The 22809-nt window shown below is 43.9% G+C and overlaps 1 protein-coding gene across 3 annotated transcripts in view; it reads right to left on the reverse strand.

Moving 5' to 3' along the window:
* Positions 1–22809, reverse strand: part of LOC137384674 (solute carrier organic anion transporter family member 1C1-like) — an 87521-nt gene that overhangs the window by 59433 nt on the left and 5279 nt on the right. For all 3 annotated transcript variants that reach the window (XM_068058926.1, XM_068058928.1, XM_068058927.1), the window contains exons 8-9: positions 19213–19455; positions 14195–14359 (exon numbers count right to left, since the gene is read on the reverse strand). In XM_068058926.1, coding sequence (XP_067915027.1) covers positions 14195–14359; positions 19213–19455 — 408 coding nt within the window. The remainder of the gene's footprint in view (positions 1–14194; positions 14360–19212; positions 19456–22809) is intronic.

Here is a 22809-nt window from a genome sequence, read left to right on the forward strand (position 1 = left end):
CAGTTCAGGTTTCCATATTATAGGGGCATTATCTACAAGGATAATGCCAAAACTGAGAGGTTATATTTATCAGTAAAGGGTGAACAGGGATGGGCCCTTTCTGTAGAAAAAGAAGGCTGAGGGGTGACCTAATAGAGGTCTTTAAAATTATGAATGCATTCAATAGAGAGTATTGTAGCCAAATTTGCTGATGATAAAAAGATAGGTGGGAAAGGATGCTGTGAGGAGGACATGAAGGGCTGGATTGTTAATCCCCACTGGATCAGAAGCCAGCGGGGCAGAAAATTAACCCCTTTGGTTCCCCTGCTCCATCCTGCCTCTGGGATACTTTTATAAGGCAGGGTTGGGGCCAGCAGGGCTACAAGCCGATTAGGTTCATTAAGGGCATAATTGAGTCCAACTAAAGGAGGCCAACTGGAATTTTCGAGTCAGCTTCCAGGTTCCTGCATCAACAGGAGCCAGTTAAGGTGCCTGGAGATAAGTATCCTGCAGCAGGCCGGGTGGGAGTGAGTGGTGGGGGGGGTGGGGGGGGGTGGGGTGGTGGGGAGGGGTATGATCTCACTGAATGGTAGAACAGGCTCAAGGAGACATATGCTCCTATTTCTTACGTTCTTAATGTTGTTAGAAACAGAGATGTTTCCACTTGTGGGGGAGACCAAAACTAGTGGCCATAAACATAAGATAGTCACCAATAAATCCAATGTGGAATTCAGGAGAAACTAATCTTCCCAGAGAGTGGTTAAAATGTGGAACTTGTTACCAGAAGGAGTAGTTGAGACAAACAGCATAGATGCATTTAAAGGAAAACACATGACAGAGAAAGGTATAGAAGGATATGTTAATTGGGGTAAATGAAGAGGAGCTGGAGGACGAAGCTTGTGTGGATCACGAAAACCAGCATAGACCAGTTAGGCCAAATGGCCTGATTCAGTGCTGTTAGTACTATATAATACTATATATGTCGCTGAGTGCGTTCAGAATACACAAGCCGAGATTCTCCCCACTCCTCGCACTAGCTGCAGCAGTGTGAAGTGTAGAAGGGTATGGGCAATGACAATTTCTTTCCCATTGCATACTTCCTGGCTACTTCCACTCAGGCCTTACAGCTTGTGCAAGGTGGTTTAGCTCTAGATGAACAAGAGCGGAAGTTTAATCTGATATGATGTGTAGTACAAGTCTCTGTTCATAGCAGCATCCGTACTTTCAAATTTTCCCCCAGAATATCGGCTGAGAATGAATGTCTAAGTACATTAAAAGTATAAAAGCTATGCAGTTTTTTAAAGCTGCACCCCCCATTTTAACAATCTGAATTTTGAAGTGGAAGCTGTATTATTTTAGACGTTATGTTCCAAGAAGTAATTTTTTCATTTGGATGCTGAGTCTTTGCTAAGGATCATTTAACATGCAGTTTGCACCTCTTTCCTTTCTCTTCATCTTAAAGTGCCAGCATTGGGCTTTTCGATGGAAAATGTACTTCATTGGCTGTGAAATGCTTTGGGAGGGGGGTCTCGAGGTCATGAAAGGTGCTATATAAATGCTCAGAAAAAATCCTTGTTTTTAAAGCCTCCTTGTGAAGTCTTCATCCCTTGGCACCTCAGCTAAGGGATGACTTGTGCAGCCTTCTTGTGCAGATTCCTTCTCCTCCTCCGTTTCGATCACCAGTCCCACCGTCTCCTCTCTCACCTGTGCTTTGAGGGACAGCCGGGGCACACTTGTGATTATCCCTAAACTGATCTCCCAGAGTGAATATATCTGATCTGGTCCATAGGTGGTTGAGGTTCAGTGACAATCCCTGCTCTGAAGTGTTTGGGAAATTCAGGGTCTGGTTTGTTGACATTGCTCCTATTGTACATTTATGTTACAATAATGAAATTACTTGCAAAGTGAGTTGTGTTCTTGAGCTTCAGTAAACCAGTGAACAGAGTGAGTGAGATTAAACAGGATGATAAAAATCATACTGGCCCTCAGTTTAAGTTTGAGGCATCTAACTTCCCCATCACCCCAAATCTTCAGCAGAGTCCAAGTCAAGCAGTTAAAGGGTAACTGAGTTGGTGTGGCCGCTATCATTTAGATACCCGGGTTCTCAGTGCTTATTCAAAGCATTGTGCTGCAATGACAATTCCTCCCAAAGCTGCAATCTCCACCACCTAGAAGGATAAGGGCAGCAGGTGCATGGGAACACCATCCAAGTTCCCCTCCCAGTCACATACCGTTCTGACTTGGACATGCATCGGCATTCCTTCACTATCGCTGGATAAAAATCCTGGTACTCCCTCCCTAACAACGCTGTGGGAGTACCTATACCACACAGACTGCAGCAGCTTAAGAAGACGGCCCACCACCACCACCACCACCTTCTCATGGGCAATTAGGGATAGGCAATAAATTCCCAGCCTTGACAGAAACACCCACATTCCTGAGAATAATAAAACAAAAGGAGAAAGGAGGGATAAGAAGCTCACAATGATGATATTGGGATAAGTAAGGGTAATTGTGCAGGCAGTGGTAAAAGTGATTATATAAATGTGCATTGTGCAGCGACATTGATAGGGAAAGAAAGTAGAATGCAAGGTTCCGAACAAATGCAGAATTATAGGCAGCTACTGAGGGGTTCAAGGGTTTTCTGTGGCTATAAGAACATACATATTAAACAGTAAATGAGTGATAAATAGTGAGAGGGACTTGAAAGAATGCATTGTGCATACTTGAGAGAATGGGAAAATGGTTCTTGGACATGACTTTGTAAATCTTGTGAGATCTTTTAACTTCTTTATGACTTTCAACCACATGCTACTTCCACTTGCCCCTCCCTGTGTGGCATTTTATATTACACAGCTGTTAAACCTGTGACCTTGTGTTCCAAATACTGCAGCCCTACTGATCAAGCAGCACCTATCGGAGAGCATCATAAAACCTTGGGCAATGTCACTTGCTTATGTGCACCTTAACATTTTGATGTTAAGATGAAGCAAGATTGCCTTCACAAGCATTAATACACAGCTGCAGGTAGGTAGCTTGTAGCCTATCAAACTTTCTGCTTGTAAAGTTATGAGTTCTCAATACGGGTTAGGTATATGACAGGATCTCTCATCCTCAATGCTAATGAGGTGGGCCATGGAGATCTGAATATACCCTGGCTCAAAGAAAATCTTTAGACTTAAAACCTGCAATGCTCAATTCCTCCACAGTCCGCACAAGGATCAAAAAATCTATCACACAACATTCGATGCTGTATTATCCATAAGCTAGCTGCTCTGTAAAATGTAGAGGATTATGAAGTAGAGCTAAAGAGATGTAGAGAACTAAAGAACGATGGCTCTGAAATTCCATGGCTATTTTCCTGGGCTCCTGTTGGATTTCAGGCAGAACACTCTAAGAACGCTGGAGACATTTCATGAACTCTTTAGGCTGGGACTTCCCCTTTTCTGGGGAATCTGCTGGGACTACAGGTGGAACTGAGAGGAAAAGCTCCACAAAATTTCCAGGCCAATTATCTATGCTTCTGTGATGAACAGAAAATTGATTATAGAACTACATCACTTGTGTCAGCAAGCTGGAAACTCTGGAGATTTTGCATTGCTAGTATAAAGTGTGTAGAATGTACAGCACAGAAACAGGCATTTAACCCAACAGGTTAAATGTTGGTGGGTAATGCTCCATATAATTCTGTTTCAGTGGAAAATTGCCTTATGAACAGGAATTGGATAAATAAAAACACAAAGGCCATGACATTCAGCTCTGTAGTGCTCGTTTTTTCAGTGCTACGAGTGACAACTTGCTTCCAAAATGGTATCTGCAGTGTGCATGCACGCTTCTCATGCTCGCCATGCTGCACACCATTATGGTGAGGGTGTTAGTGCACATGCTGGACGTGTACACTGGAAGTATGCAGAGTAGCAGTTTGTGACGCCAATCAGCATGTAACGCGGATTTGAGGCCAGTGATGCAATTTTAGAGTTCCACACTCCAGCTAGTGCCATCTCTTAACCATGCACAGTTGAATATACATTCAGCAGTAGGAAGGACACATCCACCAGCTCTACTTATAAGGATTATCAACTACCTACATGATATTTGCTGATTAATTTCTATTGGCTCTTGCTGTGATTGTTGAAGTGTCTGGTTGTTTCCAGAGTTGTTTAAAGTTGCTGACATCTACAGGGAGTTGGGGTGGCACATGGTGAAGGACTTTGTCCTGACTTGAAAGATTCTACACAAGCCAGACATGGGTGCAGTCGCCGGCATCCCCTTGGCATACAGCATGACACAGAGATTCAGCTGGTGCAAGCTGCTGGAAGAGGGAGGAGGAAGGAGAGAAGGGCTCTCAGCAGGCCGTATCCACCCAGGATGTTCAGGGAGCAATTCTCCTACCTGAACGTCAGCGAGAAACAGTGTGTCAGCTGTCTCTGCTTCATTCAGAATATCCTCACTGAAATCTGTCATCTGCTGCAGCCACAACTCAACCTCACAATAGGTGAGGACAGCATTGCCATTGGCTTTGAAGGCAACCGTGGCGTTGACGTTTTAGTCGTCTGGCTTATTCCAGGCTGGAGCAGATGATATATACAACATCCCGCAATTTACCATCCGCTGTTGTCTAAGGGAGGCTCTGTATTCCAAGAGAGCTAATTACATTCCATTCTCCCTTGCCACAGAGAAGCAGGCAGAACGAGTACATGGCTTTGTGAGGATTCCAGATTTCCCCATGGTGCAGGGTGTTATCGACTGCACACATGTCGCTTTGTGGCCACTGCATATCAACCGAGAGATGTACCATGACCGACAGGGCTTCCACTCTCTCAACTTTCAGCTGGTGCGTGACTATATGCAGCATATCATGCAGGTCAATGTCCAGTATCCTGGCAGCAGTCATGATGTTCTGCGTCAGTCCACTGTATCATACAGTATTTCAGCCATCACGACAAACTTGAGGATGGCCGCTGGGCAAAAAGGGCTATCTTCTGACAACATCAGCCAAGGAACAAAAAAGGGGCAATCACATTGCTGGGAGTGTATTGCAGACCCCCAAACAGTCAGAGGGAGATAGAAGAGCAGATATGTAGGCAAATCTCAGAAGTGCAAGAACAATAGGGCAGTAATTGTAGGGGATTTTAACTACCTCAATATTAGCTGGGATAGTTTTAGTGTGAAAGGAATTGAGGGAGCTGAATTCATGAGGTGCATTCAGGAGAACTTTTTTGCCCAGTATGTAGCAAGTCCAACGAGAGGGTGCAGTTTTAGACTTAGTGTTAGGAAATGAAGATGGGCAGGTGGAAGGGGAGAGCATTTTGGTGGTAGTGATCATAATTCAGTCAGTTTTAACATAATTATGGAAAAGGACATAGACAGAACAGGAGTTTGAGTTCTCAATTGGGACAAGGCCAATTTTCCTAAAGTGTGGAGTGATTTGGCGAAAATGGACTGGAAGCAACTACCTGAAGGTAAAACAGTGTCAGAACAGTGGGAGGCATTCAAAGGGGAGATTCAAGGGGTTCAGAGTAAACATGCTCCCACAAAGAAAAAGGGTGAGATGGCCAAATCTAGACCCCTATGGATGTCAAGGAGCTTACAGGGTAAGATAAGGCAGAAAAGGAAAGCTTATGTCCGACCCTAAGAACTCAATACTACAGAAAGCCGAGAGGAGTATAGAAAGTGGAGGGGTGAAATCAAAAAAGGAAATTAGGAAAGCAAAGAGAGGGCATGAAAGAATATTGGCAAGCAAAATCAAGGTGAACCCAAAGATGTTTTATCAACACATTAAGAGTAAGAGGATAACTAAGGAGAGAGTAGGGCCCATAAAAGACCAAAAAGGTAACCTATGAGTAGGGGCGGAAGATATTAATATGGTTCTTAATGAATACTTTGCCTCTGTCTTCACAAAAGAGGGGGATGATGCAGATATTGTAGTTAAGGAGGAATAGTGTGAGGTATTAGATGTAATAAACATAGGGAGAGAGGAAGTATTAATGGGATTAGCATCCTTGAAAGTTGATAACTCACCAGGACCAGATGAAATATATCCTAGGCTGTTAAAAGAAGCAAGAGAGGAAATAGCAGAGGGTCTGACCATCATTTTCAGGCCTCACTGGATACAGGTGTGGTGCCGGAAGATTGGAGAACTGCTAATGTTGTACCTCTTTTTAAAAAGGGAGCAAAGGATAGACCGAATAATTACAGGCCAGTCAGTCTAACCTCAATAGTAGACAAATTATTGGAATATATTGTGAGAGACAGGATAAACTGTCACTTAGAAAGGAATAGGTTAATCAAGGATAGTCAGATGGATTTGTTAAGGGAAGATCTTGTTTGACCAACTTGATCGAATTTTATGAAGAAGTAACAAGAAGATAGATGAGGGTAGTGCAGTTGATGTGGTCTACATGGATTTTAGCAAGGCTTTTGACAAGGTCCCACATGGCAGACTGGTTAAAAAAATAAAGTCCCATGGGATCCATGAAAATGCAGCAAGGTGGATACAAAATTGGCTCAGTGGCAGGAAACAAAGGGTAATTGTTGATGGCTGTTTTAGTGACTGGAGAGCTGTTTCCAGTGGCGTTCCGCAGGGCTCAGGACTGGGTCTCCTGCTTTTTGTGGTACATACTAACGATTTGGACGTAAATGTAGGGAGAATGATCACCGGGTTTGCAGACAACACAAAGATTGGCCGTGTGGTAGATAGCAAGGAAGATAGCTGTAGGCTGCAGGAAGATATTAATGGTCCAGTCAGATAGGCAGAAAAGTGGCAAATGGAATTCAACTTGGCGAAGTGTGAGGTAATGCATTTGGGGAGGTCAAACAAGGCAAAAGAATACACGATTAATGGGAAAATACTAAGGAGTGTAGAAGAAGTGAGGGACCTTGGAGTGATTGTCCACAGATCCCTGAAGGTAGCAGGACAGGTCGATAAGGTGGTTAAGAAGGCATATGGAATCCTTTCCTTTATTAGCGGAGGTATAGAATATGAGAGCATGGCGTTTATGCTGTAACTGTATAACTCATTGGTTAGGCCACAACTTGAGTACTGTGTGCACTTCTGGTCACCTCATTGCAGAAAGGATGTAATTGCACTAGAGAGGGTACAGAGGAGATTTACAAGGATGTTGTCAGGAGTGGAAAAATGCAGTTATGAGGAAAGATTGGATAGGCTGGGATTGTTCTCCTTGGAACAGAGAAGGCTGAGGGGAGATCTGATTGAAATGTGCAAAATTCTGAGGGGCCTGGATAGAGTGGAGGTGAAGGGTCTATTCACCTTAGCAGTGAGGTCAGTGACAAGGGGGCATAGATTTAAATTGATTAGTAGAAAAATTAGAGGGGCGATGAGGAAAAACTTTTTCACCCAGTGACTGGTGGGGGTCTGGAACTCACTGCCTGAAAAGGTAGTTGAGGCAGAGACCCTCAACCCACTCAAAAGGAGTCTGGATATGCACTTCAAGTGCCGTAATCCGCAGGGCTACGAACCAAATGCTGGAAGGTGAGATTAGAATGGATGTATCATTTTTTGGTTGACACAGACATGATGGGCCAAGTGGCCTCTTTCTGTGCCTTAAACTTTTTATGATTCTATAACTCATGACTCAGGTGCACAACTCACGCACATGTGGGCAGAAGTCATATCATAAAAGCTATACCGCTGCCACAAGAATTGTTTTTGGGGAGACCATCGGGGGTGCTTAGCAATCCTTCTGCTGCCTGGACCACTTTGGAGGAATCCTGCAGTACTCGGCAGAGCACATGTCTATTCAAAATTGCATAACCTTGCCATCATAAGGCACAGTCTTTGCCACCAGCTGTATGGTAACCAGCTGAGCAGGAGGGGAGGAGGAGGTAGAATAAAATAAAGAGGATGAGGAAGTGGAGGAGGAGGAATTGGAGGAAGGGAGGAGGCAACCAACATAGCCCCTTTCTGGACAGGATGCCCATGATCGACTCATCTGACTGCGGTGCTAGTGAATGTAACCCCAATTCCCCATTCATCAACAGTCCCATACCTTACCTTCCCTCTGTTACTGACTAGCACAGCTTCCTCTTGGCCATAATGTAAAAATAAAAGCCACCACAAAATAAATATTCCCAACCAAATTTATAAATCAAACAATGCCATACTGCATACAAACGTCAACTAATCACCCTAGTGAGTTCCCTTAGTGCCTGTCTTCCGTGTACCTTTGCCTGCCCTAGTGCTTCCATGCAGTGCTACCCCAGTGGCTGCAGCACATCTGGTGGAAGGCTGCTGACGTTCCATGGAAGAGACTGCAGATGGCCTTGCAAGACAACCTCAAGCAGCTCTGGGCCCAGAAGACCCAGCTTTGTACAGCACCTTCTTGGCATAGGTGGTAGCAGTCTGGGCTGGCTGGCTGACAGGCAACAGCAAGGGCACAGACTTAATGGCAGCGATGGGAGGATGAACGCTGCCATCTTGAGAGAAGACAGCTCATTCATGCTCACAGGAGCCACTGCCACTCCCCTGGCGTGGCTCAGCAATCCTAGCAATGTGTTGGAGGACAGATTGCTGGAATGCTGTGAGACCAGGCATGCACCTTTGAACATTGGTATCAGCAGTTGTACTGGCAGCTAGCTGAGCTAGCCTGAATTCAGTTTCAGCTTCTACTGTAGAACCCAGACATTGGGTATCTTCTGCTTGCACTGCAATGGAAGCTGAGACATCAGCCATCATGGTTGGGTACTCAAGTGTGCTAATTTAGTTGGTCTCCACTTCCACACTGGAAAGGATAGAATTCAAGCTCTGTGTAAAGTCATCTGCAAGGTTGGTGCCAGAGTCCTCTATGTTCTTTGACAGTGACATCAGACTTTCTGGCAGGCCTGCCAATGCACCAAGCATTTCACTGTGCATACTTACCAGTCTTCTTCTATAGGCTGCCCCATCAAAGTCCTCATCTGAGTCCCCTGCAGCAGAACCCATATGCGACCTTGTCCTCCGGTATGCTATCCGTGTCCCCTGCCCTGACGGAAGGCCACTTGTGCCTGGTATGTCACCATGTGCAGGTCCTATCTCTAAGCTATCCTCTGAAGTATGCACAATGACAGTGACTGAGCTGGTGGCTGCAAGTGTGAGAGTGAGAGATGGTGTTTCTTCTTCATCATTGTCTTCCTGCACTTCTACCTCTTGCTGTTCCACCACTGTCCAGACAGGTTTCAGTTCTTGGGTATCTGAAAGGATAAAGAATAGGGTTGGCATAAGGAGTGGGGCATGGATGGGGAAGCAAGAGGTGCATGCTTACACTATCTGCAGGTTGTAAATCAGATGAGAGCGTGGGATGAGGGGAAAGTGGGACATGAGAAGGAGTATTAGGTATGAGAATACCATCATCTTTGATGGTTTCAAACCTACCACTGGCCACAGCCTCCGTCATGGCCGCTTCAATGATGGCAAGCACCGTCTCCTCCATGGGGGTAAGGTCATGCAGCCATGCTTGTCCCCTGTTGGTTAGGTGCTGTTCCTTCTGGTTATGAACCAACTTGCGTTGCAAGAGAGAGGGAAGTGTGCATGAGTGTGATGCAAGGTGTTTGGTTGATGTGACTGTCATGATTGAATAGCTGTGAGATGTGGGTGTGAGGTTTGTAGCAGTGCTCAGTGTGTGAGGTTGAGGTGAAGCTATGAATGGGAGGTATGAGTTATGATTGATGGAGATTGTTGGTAGGTTAGAGATGGGGCTTTGGTGCATTAGGCAGTGTTGAGGCTAGTGGTGCAGTTGGTGGAATGTCCCATTTGAAGATACTTTCACTGACCTTGACCATTTGTGTGAGGTCATTTAACTTCTTGCACCATTGCAGCTAGGACCTCAGGTTTGGACTCCTAGCATTGACTGCCACTGCTACCTGGTCCCACTGCCTTTGTGCAATTTGTCTGGAGGGCCTTTGCCCCTATGGATAGAGGAACTCTTTCCTCCTGACCACTTCCTCCAGCAAGGCAGCAGTCAGAGAACCATGGCCCACACTCTCGCCTCATCATAATTCAGTGTTCTTCTTACTCACACTCTTGTCTACAGCCAGTTCCAGCACCTGCTCCAGGAAAATGCACTTCACCATTAAGAAGTACAGGCTGGCTTTAAATAATGCAGACTAGTGTTAAGTGGTGCGAGCGTTGCATAAACCTGGGCCCTGTGCTGAGGCATGCAGCCACTCAGCAGTGCATTTAGCACAGGCTGCACACAGCTATCATGCAAATTAGAAGGCAGCATCGGAAGGATGCACAGGTTAATTTCATATTGCGATACCTGAGCCGGTGTTTGGGCCCTGTTCAATTTTGCAGCCAAAGATATTTTTCAAAACTCCCAAATGATTCTGAGTTTTATCTACTAGACACGGGTGCAGTAAAGGATAATATTCCTCCCACTGCAGAGGCAACAGCCAGCCCACTCAGGATCATATAGTGACATTTCTTTTCATTCACCACACGTCATGGAAGCACTTACGCAGAACTTGGCCTTGAGTAATTAAAAAGCTAGGATAGATCCACAGAAAGCTACATATCCACACAGAACATAATCTATGGAAGAAATGGCAGCCAATTTACACACAGTAAGGTACTACAAAAATTAATGAGATACACAACCAGATAATCTGTTTTTAGTGCTGTTGGTTGAGGGATAAATGTTGGCCAGGATACCTGGAGAACACTCTAGCTCAACTTCAAATAGTGCTCTGGGATCTTTTACATCCACCTGAAAGAGTAGATGGGGCCTCATCTCATCCAAAAGACAGCACTACCATAAGTGCAATGCTCACTGAGTTCGGCCCTAAAAACATTCATAAAACTAATTTATTTGACTCCCTCCTACCTGGCCTAATGCCTTGGGAGCTCTTTACATTTACATTGTTTACATTTAAGGTGCTTTGCAAATGCGAGTTGTTGCTGTTATTGGTGTCATGGATCGTAAACTTCTCTTTGAAGGGACTGCTGCAGTGATCCATCCTAATTCTTTGTTCTTTTCCTATAGCTTCTTCACAACACAACGATAGAAGGCAAAGTAGAACAACACTGCATCTTGTGCTAAAATGAAACCAGGTCAACATCAGATCCTCGCAGCTAATGGAATCTAGGTAGCGAGTTGAGAGAAGGAACATCAAGTGATGCACCACTCAAAAACAAAGAGGAGCCAGGAGAGGTGGCAGCAGAGGTGACAGGAGAGGAACAGGAAAGAGCAGGCCAAGTACAGTGGTGCAGTGGTTAGCACCACAGCCTCACAACTCCAGCGACCTGGGTTCAGTTCTTGGTACTGCCTGTGCGGAGTTTGCAAGTTCTCCCTGTGGCCGTGTGGGTTTCTGTTGGGTGCTCTGGTTTCTTCCCACAGCCAAAGACTTGCAGGTTGATAGGTAAATTGGCCATGGTAAATTGCCCCTAGTGTAGGTGGTAGGAGAATGGTGGGGATGTGGTAGGGAATATGGGATCAATGTAGGAGTAGTATAAATGAGTGGTTGTTGGTCAGCACAGACTCAGTGGGCCAAAGGGCTTGTTTGAGTGCTATATCTCTCCATGATCTATGAAAGCCAAAGTGTTTCTCTGTTGAATGAGGAAGGGATTGAATGTGCATTCAGAATAGATGTGGGTGTCACTGGCAAGGCTGGCATTTATTGCCCACTCCTAGGTGTGCTGAGAAGGTGGTAGTGGGCCACCTTCTTGAAAAGCAATTTTTCACACACCGTAGTGGCTTGCTAGGCCACTCCACTTCTGATGGCAATTAAAAGTCAACTCATTAGTGTGGGACTGAAGTTTCATATAGGCCAAGTGGAGCATGTTTCTTCCTCTAAAGGGCATTAGTAAACCAGTTGGGTTTTTACATTGAGATTGCACAGTGCCCTAAATAGTGCAAGGGAAGCCTAGTGTAGGAATTAGGGCGTTTCATTAATGTAAGTATCAGTGGTAGCTGAAAAGGGCCATGGAACAGTGAGAAATGATGAGGGGATGGAGGGATACAGTTGCTTAGCTTCAGTAACAGTTTTTCTGCTGCATGCTCTTTGGAGGGAAAACTCATGCATTTCATTTCCATGGTAAATTTTGTTTTAAGATGTAAAATGGGTGCAAAGCATAGCGATTTAGCAGTGGGACTCCCACTTATGCCCATTTCTTGACCCCACTGCTAACTTCATGCAACCCTTCCTTTAAGTGTCCCGGGAGGATGCCTCAAACACACATACGGCCCCTTAAATCTGTTAATCAGCTATTGAAGAACCCCATAAAGAAGTTAGTTTCTGATGACAAGGGTGGGCATTGGACAGAGGTTTGGCCCCTTGCACAGGTGATCGAAAACTCTCAAATTTCAAGGATCAACATTCAGAGTGGTGCAAATTCACCAACAATTTTAAACACTCAGACCTAATCCCTTATTGTGTAGAAGAATTTACCAGAGAATATTTTCCCCTCTCTCCAAAAAGAAAATTCTTCACTCATTAAAGTTTCTGCTTAAGGATCACTCAACTGTTCAGGTACAAGGTCGTGATAGCAGCAGCACGTTGCATGTAGGCATGGCTGATTGTTGGATATCAGGGGGCAATCTTTTATTGATTGCCTAACAGCTTTATAGAATGTACATATTTGAGCCACTTCGAATGATAGCAATGCCAGCAGTTTTTTTAAAACTCTCTGATAGACTGTTGTGAGTCATACTTAACAATTTGACTTCACAGTTTAATAAAGAATGTGAATAAAGCCTTACTCATCAATGGGCAAGAACCCTGAAATTGTAAGTCTCCATTCCTGGCGTGGAGACTCGCTCAACAAGAGAGCAGACTGGAGAGCAGATGGGAGATCATTGTGAGCTGTGGTTCAATGGTAGCTCTGTCTCTGAGTCAACAGGCTGTGGGTTCAATTCCCACTAAGATATAATCCAGGCTGGCAGTTCAGTGCATCACTGAGGGAGTATTGCACTATTGGAGGTGCCAGCTTTTGAATGATACATAAAACCAAGGCCCCGTCTACTGTCTCAAGAAGAATTCAAGGATCCTATGGCACTATTTTGAAGAAAAGCAGTGGCTTCCCCCTGGTGTCTTGACTAATTTATCCCTCATCCAACATCACTAAAACATTGTCTGGTCATTATCACATTGCTGTTTGTGGGGCCTTGCTGTGCACAAATTACATCTCTCTACGTTACAACAATACCTATACTGCAAAAGTATTTTATTGACTGTAAAGCCCTTTGGAGCATTCTGAGGAAAAGCACTAGATAAATACATTTTTCTTTCTTTCTATTCACTGAGATAGCTTAGTTTCTTGCCATTTCTCAAGCCATCAAACCATAGAACAGTTACGGGACAGAAGGAGGCCATTCAGTCCATCGTGTCTGCTCCGGCTGAACAAAACACTAGCCGCCCAATCTAATCCGACCTTCCAGCACACGGTCTGTAGCCTTGCAGGTTACAGCATTTCAGATGCATGTCCAGGTACTTTTAAATGAGTTGAGGGGTTCTATCTCCACCACTGATCCGGGCAGTGAATTCCAGACACCAACCACCCTCTGGGTGAAAAAGTTTTCCTCATGTCCCCTCTAATCCTTCTACCAAGCACCTTAAATCTCTGTCCCCTGGTAACTGACCTCTCTGTTAGGGGAAACAGGTCCTTCCTGTCTACTCGATCTGGGCCCCTCAATTAAGTCACCCCTCAGCCTCCTCTTTTCTAAGGAAAACCACCCTAGATGATTCAATCTTTCCTCATAGCTGCAACTTTCAAGTCCTGACAACAGCGGGAGTGTCGCATATCTGGTTTACTGACTTCTTGTGCCCAGTTCCCAATCTGATTGCAAAGAATAGGTTTTCATCTTTTTGGCCTGGGCATTAAGCATCGCTAGGGTAGAAATTAGTGAAGAAGATCTTTTGGCAAGGACCACATACCAGAAACAGAACCCAACTGATTCTGAGTCCCTCACTCCTAAAATCAGTTGAAGTAAAATCTCACAGATTTTGTTCGGACCACAGGAACACTTGGAAGAGGACGACGTCAGTCAGGCTCTCAGGCCTGCTCACCTACTCAAATAGATCCTCCATGCCAGATTTTCCTTTCTGCCGAGGTGATGATCAGTGAAAATTTAACCACTAGGCCTCGACAGCAGACCTTCGTGTTTTTAAAGCTATTAACTTTTTTAATGAGCATTTCTTTAATTGGCACTATCAAATGCCAAGCTTCCTAATAGGTGAAGCTCAAAAGAAGTGAACAAATTAATGAAAACAAAGTACAAACCTACTAAAAGATTGGCTCTTGATGCTGTCTGGCCATACTGCTGCTCGATAAACTTGGGTTTGAACGTTAGCATTCCGATCATACTGCTGACTTGTAGAACACTTTGCAGAAGAAGCAGAAAGTAGATTGGGTTGCAAAACAGGCTTTTCACAGATGGCAAGAAATCTGAAAAATAAAAATTGTAAGTTTTTACAAAAAAAATTGCAGTTTTGTTTATTTCTTTGCAGTTGTCATGGTAACAAAATATCTCTTCTTGTGGAGAAGAAACACTGTATATTAGAAGCTGAAAGATAAAACTAATCAGTAAGGACTTTAAAAGGGGGTGGTGAGGTCGAGAGTATTATCTGTTAAACTGGAAAGTCATATTTGTGTTTTTGCTTTTCATTACTACCCCAGCAAACAAATATTGGCAATCAAGTAAAATCAAATGTTTTTTATCTTTTGAAGTGGTTGATGTACTGCAACAAGTTTGAACAATAACGCAAACGCCCCCTCCATTTTATTCATGATTTTTATACAGTGTTCAATTTAATATAACTTAAAATAGGAACATGGCTCAAGATGACTGCGATGGTTTCAAGAATGGAAACAACTGGAATACCTTTCCATAGCCCTTCACACAGAGATATGTGGAACAAGAAGCTGAGGAAGACCAAGGAAGGGCCAGATAGACGATGTTAACAGTGACTTTTCACGGAAAGGGATAGAGATGACTGAGACTGCCAGAAACAACAACAATGTTCAGAAACAATAATGGAGTGAATTCATTTGGTTGCATTGTTGCTGCTGAGCTGTCAAATGGGAATTTATTATTAATATTTGTGGTAGTGGTAGTAGCTGTAGTATAGCAATAGTAGTAAGAGCAGTAACAACAAGGCTGCTGGCATAGATGAAATTCCTGCTGAAATTCTACAATATGGCAGAGTGGCACTGTTGACACAAATACATAGAACATAGAACATAGAACATAGAAAAATACAGCACAGAACAGGCCCTTCGGCCCACGATGTTGTGCCGATCCTTTGTCCTCTGTCAAGGACAATTTAATCTATACCCCATCATTCTCCTTTATCCATATACCTATCTAAAAGCCGTTTGGTCTCATCACCCTCATCTGGAAGGAGGAGAGCATGCCAGGGGATCTCCGAGACGCCATAATTGTGACCATCTTCAAAAAAGGCGACTGCAGTAACTACAGAGGGGTATCCCTGCTGTCTGCCACAGGGAGGGTCATCGCAAGAGTCCTTCTCAACCGCCTCCTCCCTGTGGCTGAAGAGCTCCTACTGGAATCACAATGTGGATCCCATCCATCAAGAGGCACAGTGGACATGATCTTCACAGCAAGACAACTCCAAGAAAAATGTAGGGAGTAGCAGCAACCTTTATACATGGCCTTCTTTGACCTCACAAAGGCCTTCGACTCTATCAACCTGGAGGGATTTGATTTTTTTTGATTTAGAAATACAGCACTGAAACAGGCCCTTCGGCCCACCGAGTCTATGCCAACCATTAACCACCCATTTATACTAATCTTACACTAATCCCATATTCCTACCACATCCTCACCTGTCCCTATATTCCCCTACCACCTACCTATACTAGGGGCAATTTATAATGGCCAATTTACCTATCAACCTGCAAGTCTTTTGGCTGTGGGAGAAAACCGGAGCACCCGGAGGAAACCCACGCAGACACAGGGAGAACTTGCAAACTCCACACAGGCAGTACCCAGAATTGAACCCGGGTCGCTGGAGCTGTGAGGCTGCGGTGCTAACCACTGCACCACTCCTCAAATTTGGCTGCCCGGAGAAATTCGTCACCATCCTCCACCTGCTGCAAGACGACATGCAAGCTGTAATCCTTGCCAACGGATCTGCCACTGACCCAATCCGAGTGCAAACTGGGGTCAAACAAGGCTGTGTCATCGCACCAATGCTCTTTTCCATTTTCCTCACCGCAACACTCCACCTCATCTCCTTGAAGCTCCCTGTGGGAGTAGATCTATTATACAGGACTGGCAGGAAACTATTTAACCTACGTCACCTCCAGTCCAGAACCAAGGCCACTCCAACCTCTGCCATTGAGCTGCAGTATGCTGATGATGCTTACATATGCGCACACTCAGAGGTCGAGCTTCAAACCCTCGCCGATGCATTCAAGGAGGCATATGAAAGAATGGGCCTTAGGCTAAACATTCGGAAGACAAAGGTCCTCTACCAGCCTAATCCCTCAGTGCAACACTTCCCCCCCACCCCCAGACTATCAAGATTCACTGCAAATCACTGGACAATGTTGATCACTTCCCATCCCTTGGGAGCCTCCTCTCAGCAAGGGCAGACATCGATGATGAAACTCAGCATCACCTCCAGTATGCTAGCACAGCCTTCGGTCATCTGAGGAAAAGAGTGTTTGATGACAAACACCTTAAACCTGGCACCAAGCTCATGGTCTACAGGCCAGCAGTGTTACCTGCCCTCATGTATGCGTCGGAAACATGGACACTGTACAGCAGACATCTTAAAGCTCTGGAGAGACATCACCATTGGAGCCTCCGCAAGATCCTGCAAATTCAGTGGCAGGACAGGTGCTCCAATATCAGTGTCCTCTCTCAGGCCAACATCCCCCGTATCGAGACTCTGGTCATGGCTAGTCAGTTACACTGGGCGGGCCACATCGTCCACATGCCTGACACAAGACTCCCAAAACAAGCTTTCTACTCTGAGCTCCGTCACAGCAAGAAGAAGCATTCGCGATGGTGCCAGCCAGTTCGAACAACGTCAACATGCCCAGGCAGTGACAAAGTGCAAATAGCGGAAGGGGCGTTCAGAAATTCGAGCATTCCATTCACTCGCCTCACCAAACACCACCTGTCTCACCTGTGGCAGTGTGCAGATCCAAAATTGGACTATTCATTCACCTAAGGACGCACAACCCTGGAGTGAAAGAAAGTCATCCTCATTCCCGAGGGACTGCCTAAGAAGAAGAAGAAAAAGAAGAAGAAGAAGCAGTAGTAGAAAGAGCAGTAAGAGCAGGTGTAGTGGTGGTAGTAGTTTACAATGTTTAACATTAATTACCAGAATTAACTCAACTATGTGTGACGCAGTGGTTAGCACCACAGCCTCATAGCTCCAGCAACCTGAGTTTGGTTCTGGGTACTGCCTGGGCGGAGTTTGCAAGTTCTCCCTGTGACTGCATGGGTTTCTGCCGCATGCTCTGGTTTCCTCCCACAGTCAAAAACTTGCAGGTTGATAGGTAGATTGGCCATTGTAAATTGCCCCTAATGTAGGTAGGTGTAGGAGAATTGTGGGGATGTGGTAGGGAATATGGGATTCATGTAGGATGTGGTATTAATGGGTGGTTGATAGTTGGCACAGACTCAGTGGGCCAAAGGGCCTGTTTCAGTGCTGTATCTCTCTATGACTCTATGTTGTGTAGAAAAACAGCACATGATGTCTTACAAAAGAGGAAAAATAAATGCCAAACATAAATGGGGAAGTTGGAAGTAATAATCAAATGCTTGGTTGAATAAGTAGGGTTTGAGAAAGCACTTGAAGGCAGGAAAAAATAAAAGAGGTATAGGGAGGGAAGTCGGGGAAGTAGGGTCTACTGAAACAAAGGCAGGAGAGGTTGTACAGACAGCTGTACACATGAGGCCTCACATACTAATTTTTATTTATCCAATGGCATGTGTAAATATTGTTAAAAACATCTATCAAATACAGCAGAGCAAGGACAAGTTCATCTACAGAAAACTCAGAAGTATTGATTTTGATTGTACTGGTACTGAATGAATATAGGTCAAAAAACATATGTTACCATGTCGCGCAAGTGTGTAGAAACTCTGTGTGAAACAGGGCTCTCCCACAGTTATTACACTGTATACAAGGCTGGTGTTACGCAGGCATATCCCACAGATAGTATACTGTACAGAAGTCAGCATGTGTACAAAAATCATCACTAATATTAGGTCTAGTTCGAGTGTAGGAAGAAAAATTGCAAATCAATTTTATCTAGTCTACTGTTATGACCAAAGTGAATGCACATGTGCAAATTGGATCTCCAATTCTTCTTCTGCTTTGGAGGAATTTTGTCATTTGTGCTTCCTTTAAAGAGGTTTTGATTTTTGATCACAAAAATTAAACACAGGTTTACTTGAATTGATTTGTCTCCATCATCATTCAATCTAGCTGATTTTTAAATTAAATTGTTTGGACTATTAAATCGTACTCCTGTAATGCTGCCAAATGCCACTTGAAAAAAATTTAACTGTGGAACAGTTCAGATCTCAAGCAACAACATTAACCTTCCACTAAAACAGAAAGATTGCTGTTACACTTGGCCTCAACTGAGAACATTAAATCTGTCCACTGACTAGAACAAGGGATAGGCTGCAATGCTGAGAGCAATAGATTGTTAGCATCAAGACTTAAATAAATAGGCATGTTCATTAGCAGAATGTGGAAGAACTTGAATCACAACACTGCAAAATAATTATTTGTTGTCTTCTTGCCTTTTAACTCCAGATATCATAAAGTTTCTCTTAGTTTACAACTATAATATAGGCCTTAGCACTCACTGGGATTCTAATCATAGCAGATCATCGATAATATACTCAAAAAAACTTGCATCTAACATGCATTTCCTGCAATGTCACATTTTGCATCACGTTTCAGCTATCACATCTTGGAGTCATATTTTAGTGCATCGTTTACTTCACTTTGAGCAATGCCATGGGAAATCTGCTAGGTAACAGGAAGAAGAAAGAAAGGAATAGCATTTACACAGCCCCTTGTTACATCTTAACAATGCCACACAGTCCTTGACAATCAAAAGGGTAGTTGTTATGTAGGTGAACAAAACAACAGTGATTGGACTTCAAAGTAGGAATGAACGTTAACATCTTTCAAGATTTGGCAGAGCAGTTCACCAGCTTATCTCATCAAAAATAGACATGATACATATCAACTGAGCAAGTAATTAATCCTGCTGTTTTTTCTGAGGAACAAACAGCAACTTGCCTTTTGCCAGTGCTGAAAACTTGGATGGCCGAGGAGATGTCTGATCAGACCCACCATGGCCATCCTCCCCAGACCATTTGGTGGACCTGTTTAATCTTCTCTTTCCTTCTCCCTCTGTAGGCATGGTTTTTGGAAATAAGCATATTGGTATTGCAGCAAGAATGGATAGCACTCCAGCTAGTAAAAAGCCAAGCCACCAGGCACCAACCCATCGAGTATCCTTTGGAGTAATTGTCAGTCTGTCTGAGAAAACAAATGCACATTTATTGTGAAAATCTGCAGAGTCACAGAAAGCAGTAACGTTCCTCTCTGGTGAGGTGCCAGCTTCTTCAGACAATGAAAGAATAAAATTATTCAATGTGACTTGCCTCCCACAGACATTTCTGCTCCCCACCATGCTGCATGGATTTGAATTACAAATACATATTTTTATTTCTGAACACTAGTAGGTTTTAATCAGGCAGGTGTTTGGGTTATCCAACTGTATCCCTGAAAAGATGTCAAATCGCATTTACGATTTTGATTTAGCTTTTTTTCGTTTGAGCATTACATCAATAGCTGGCTTTTGAATACACACTACATGCACATGAATAGAATCATTTTGCAGTCACTTGTGCCATTTTGCTTTGTCTGACAGCAGCATCAAGCTGCGTGGTGCAATCAAATACTTTAAACTGGCCACATATTTCTGTTTGCAAAGACAGTTCTGTGTACAGATACAGTCCACGGTGTGCAGTTTTTATTTGCGGGGAGGGCCATACTTTATAATTTATTTCTATAAATGCTAAAATCATACTGCAAATATTTTTTTTGTTATTATTGGCAAGCACCCTTTTGAATCTCCTGCATTCTCAATGATATATCCTGCCAGACAACCACAGTGTAAATAAGCATGTACAGCCCAACTGAGGGATCTTGTGAGCTCATAACGGGTTGTTTTTTTATCTTTTCCGTTTGATTATTTTTCACCCCCTGTGTTCTGTCCCATTCTTGACTTGGAGCATGAGTGCTTAGCTCGTTCTTCATCATCCTCTATTGCTTGGGCAGCGAGAGGCCTGGACTTGGGGGCTTAGAAAATGGATCATTCCCCCCCCCCACCCCCCAACAAACCCTCCCCCTTCTGGTGATAGCTCATTCATTTTCCTCTTGCTCCATCTGAAGAAGAATTTAGTCTGTGCCCAATGCCTCATCAAATAGTTCAAGTGGGAAATTGGTAGGAAACTTGAAACAGATACCTATCTCTTACCATCCTGTAGCACAACACTACACAAAATGATGGCCAGCTATTCCAACAAATCAGCTCTGGTGCTATTTTTGTTTGTTTGCCTTGCGTCAAATAAAATTTAGGCAAACTCCAAATAGAACATACTCTCCAATGAAAGCTCTTAAATATAACATTTCTGCCTGCTGTGGAGCCTTCAGTCAGTCAGACTTAGGAGGAACCTCAAACAGGCTGGATCCAACTGTCTAAGGTTGGCAACTCTGGTTAGACCAGGGTTGTCCAACATATGCAGGCCAGCATCCAACCACCAAAGGTTTCCATCCAGCCCGCGGCTGTAAACTGTACCCGGGGCCGTTCCTCATCCTCGCCAGGGGCCTGTGACTGAAGATGAGAAATTCCGTATTGTCAGACTGGCTTTTAAAAAAGATCGCAAGTCAGTTTCACAGCTGACAGATCCTGACATTGGGATTAGCAATTTCTGAACTTTGGACTGATTCAGGGTATTTTAAAAGCCCACTGGAAAACTGCCCACATGATGACCACCTGCCCTTTAAATGGACACACTGGGCCTTTAATAGAGAGAGTTTTTCACAACATGTGGGAAGAGATGAAACGTATAGCCAAGGGAAAATACCCAAGATATGATTATTCAGCTTTTACCTGCATGCAGTAAAGGAGCAGGGTATGCCTGTCATAAAGAGTTCCCCCTCAACCTTGTCCAGCTCAGCTGAGGTTGCATGCAAAGCACTGAGTGTGTCAGCATACATGCAAGCTACACCTAATGTGAAGCAATCTTTGTAGTTGCAATGGAAACCTGGAAACATGGTTGGAGTTACATATGTAATATTGTGCACAATGTTCTCAGAAATCCAGATATCAAAATTAAAAGAAAAAACACTAAGATACAAAAAAAATGAATGTGATAAAAATGCAGAAATATCACTGCAGGAATTACAATTGCAAGGAGTAAAATACCAGCAAGAAACACATCAATACATGCATTATATGCTTGCTCAGCAACTCTCATTTTATATGGGATGAGGTAGCACATGGCACATTGCTGGAGAGAAATCTGGGATATCGCACCTTCAGGTCATTTAAACACATTTGTGCATTTATGTGGCCCTTGATAGGGTCAGCTGTGGATCAGTTGGCAACACTTATGCCTCTGAGTCAGAGGATTGTGGGTTCCAAGTCCTACTCCATAACCTGAGCTCAAAAATCCAGGTAAGCACTCCAGTGTTGCTCTGTTGGAGGTGCTGTATTTTGGATGAGATGTTAAACCAAGGCCCTGCTTGTCCTCTCAGGTGAACATTACACATCTCGTATCACTATCTCAAAGAAGAACAGGGGAATTATTCTCAGTGTCCTGGCCAATATTTGTCCCTCAATCAACATCACAAAAGCAGATCATTAATACATTGTTGTTTGTGGGAGCTTGCTGTGTGCAAATTGGCTGCCATGTTTCCTACATTACAATAATATCTACACTTCAAAGAGTACCTCATTGGCTGCAAAACACTTTGATGTCATGAAAGGCACTATGGGAACATAGGAAGATAGGAGTAGGCCATTCAGCCCCTCGAGTCCGTCCCGCCATTCAATGAGATCATAGCTGATCCGCGGCCTAACTCCATATACCAGCCTTTGGCCCATATCCCTTAATATCTTTGCTTAACAAAAATCCATCTATCTCAGTTATAAAATTAACAACTGTTTTAGCTTCAACTGCTGTTTGTGGGAGCAAGTTCCAAACCTCTACCACCCTTTGCGTGAAGAAGTGCTTCCTAACATCTCTTCTGAATGGTCTGGTCCTAATTTTTAGACTATGTCCCCCCAGTTTTAGAATCTCCAACCAGTGGAAATAGTTTATTTTTATCTAGCCTGTCTTTTCCTGTTAATGTCTTGAAGACTTCGTTCAGATCACCCCTTAACCTTCTAAATTCAAGTGAAAACAGGCCTAATTTGTGTAATTTCTCCTCGTAACTTAACCCCTGTAGTCCAGGTATCATTCTTGTAAACCTATGTTGCACTCCCTCCAAGGCCAATATATCCTTCCTAAGGTGTGGTGCCCAGAACTGCTCACAATACTCCAAGTGGGGTCTAACCAGGGTTTTGTACAGCTGCAGCATAACCTCTGTGTCTTTATACTCCAATCCTCTAGATATAAAGGCTAGCATTCCATTAGCCTTTTTGATTATTTTCTGCACTTGATCGTGGCATTTTAAAGATCTATGCACCTGAACCCCCAAGTCTCTTTGGATATCCACTGTACTTAACCTCTTCCCATTTAGAAAGTACCCTGCTCTATTCTTTTTTGGTCCAAAATGGATGACCTCACACTTGCCCGCTTTGAAATCCATCTGTCACAGTTT

Source organism: Heterodontus francisci, chromosome 27 (genome assembly GCF_036365525.1).
Source record: "Heterodontus francisci isolate sHetFra1 chromosome 27, sHetFra1.hap1, whole genome shotgun sequence".
In the NCBI taxonomy this organism is placed as follows: domain Eukaryota; kingdom Metazoa; phylum Chordata; class Chondrichthyes; order Heterodontiformes; family Heterodontidae; genus Heterodontus; species Heterodontus francisci.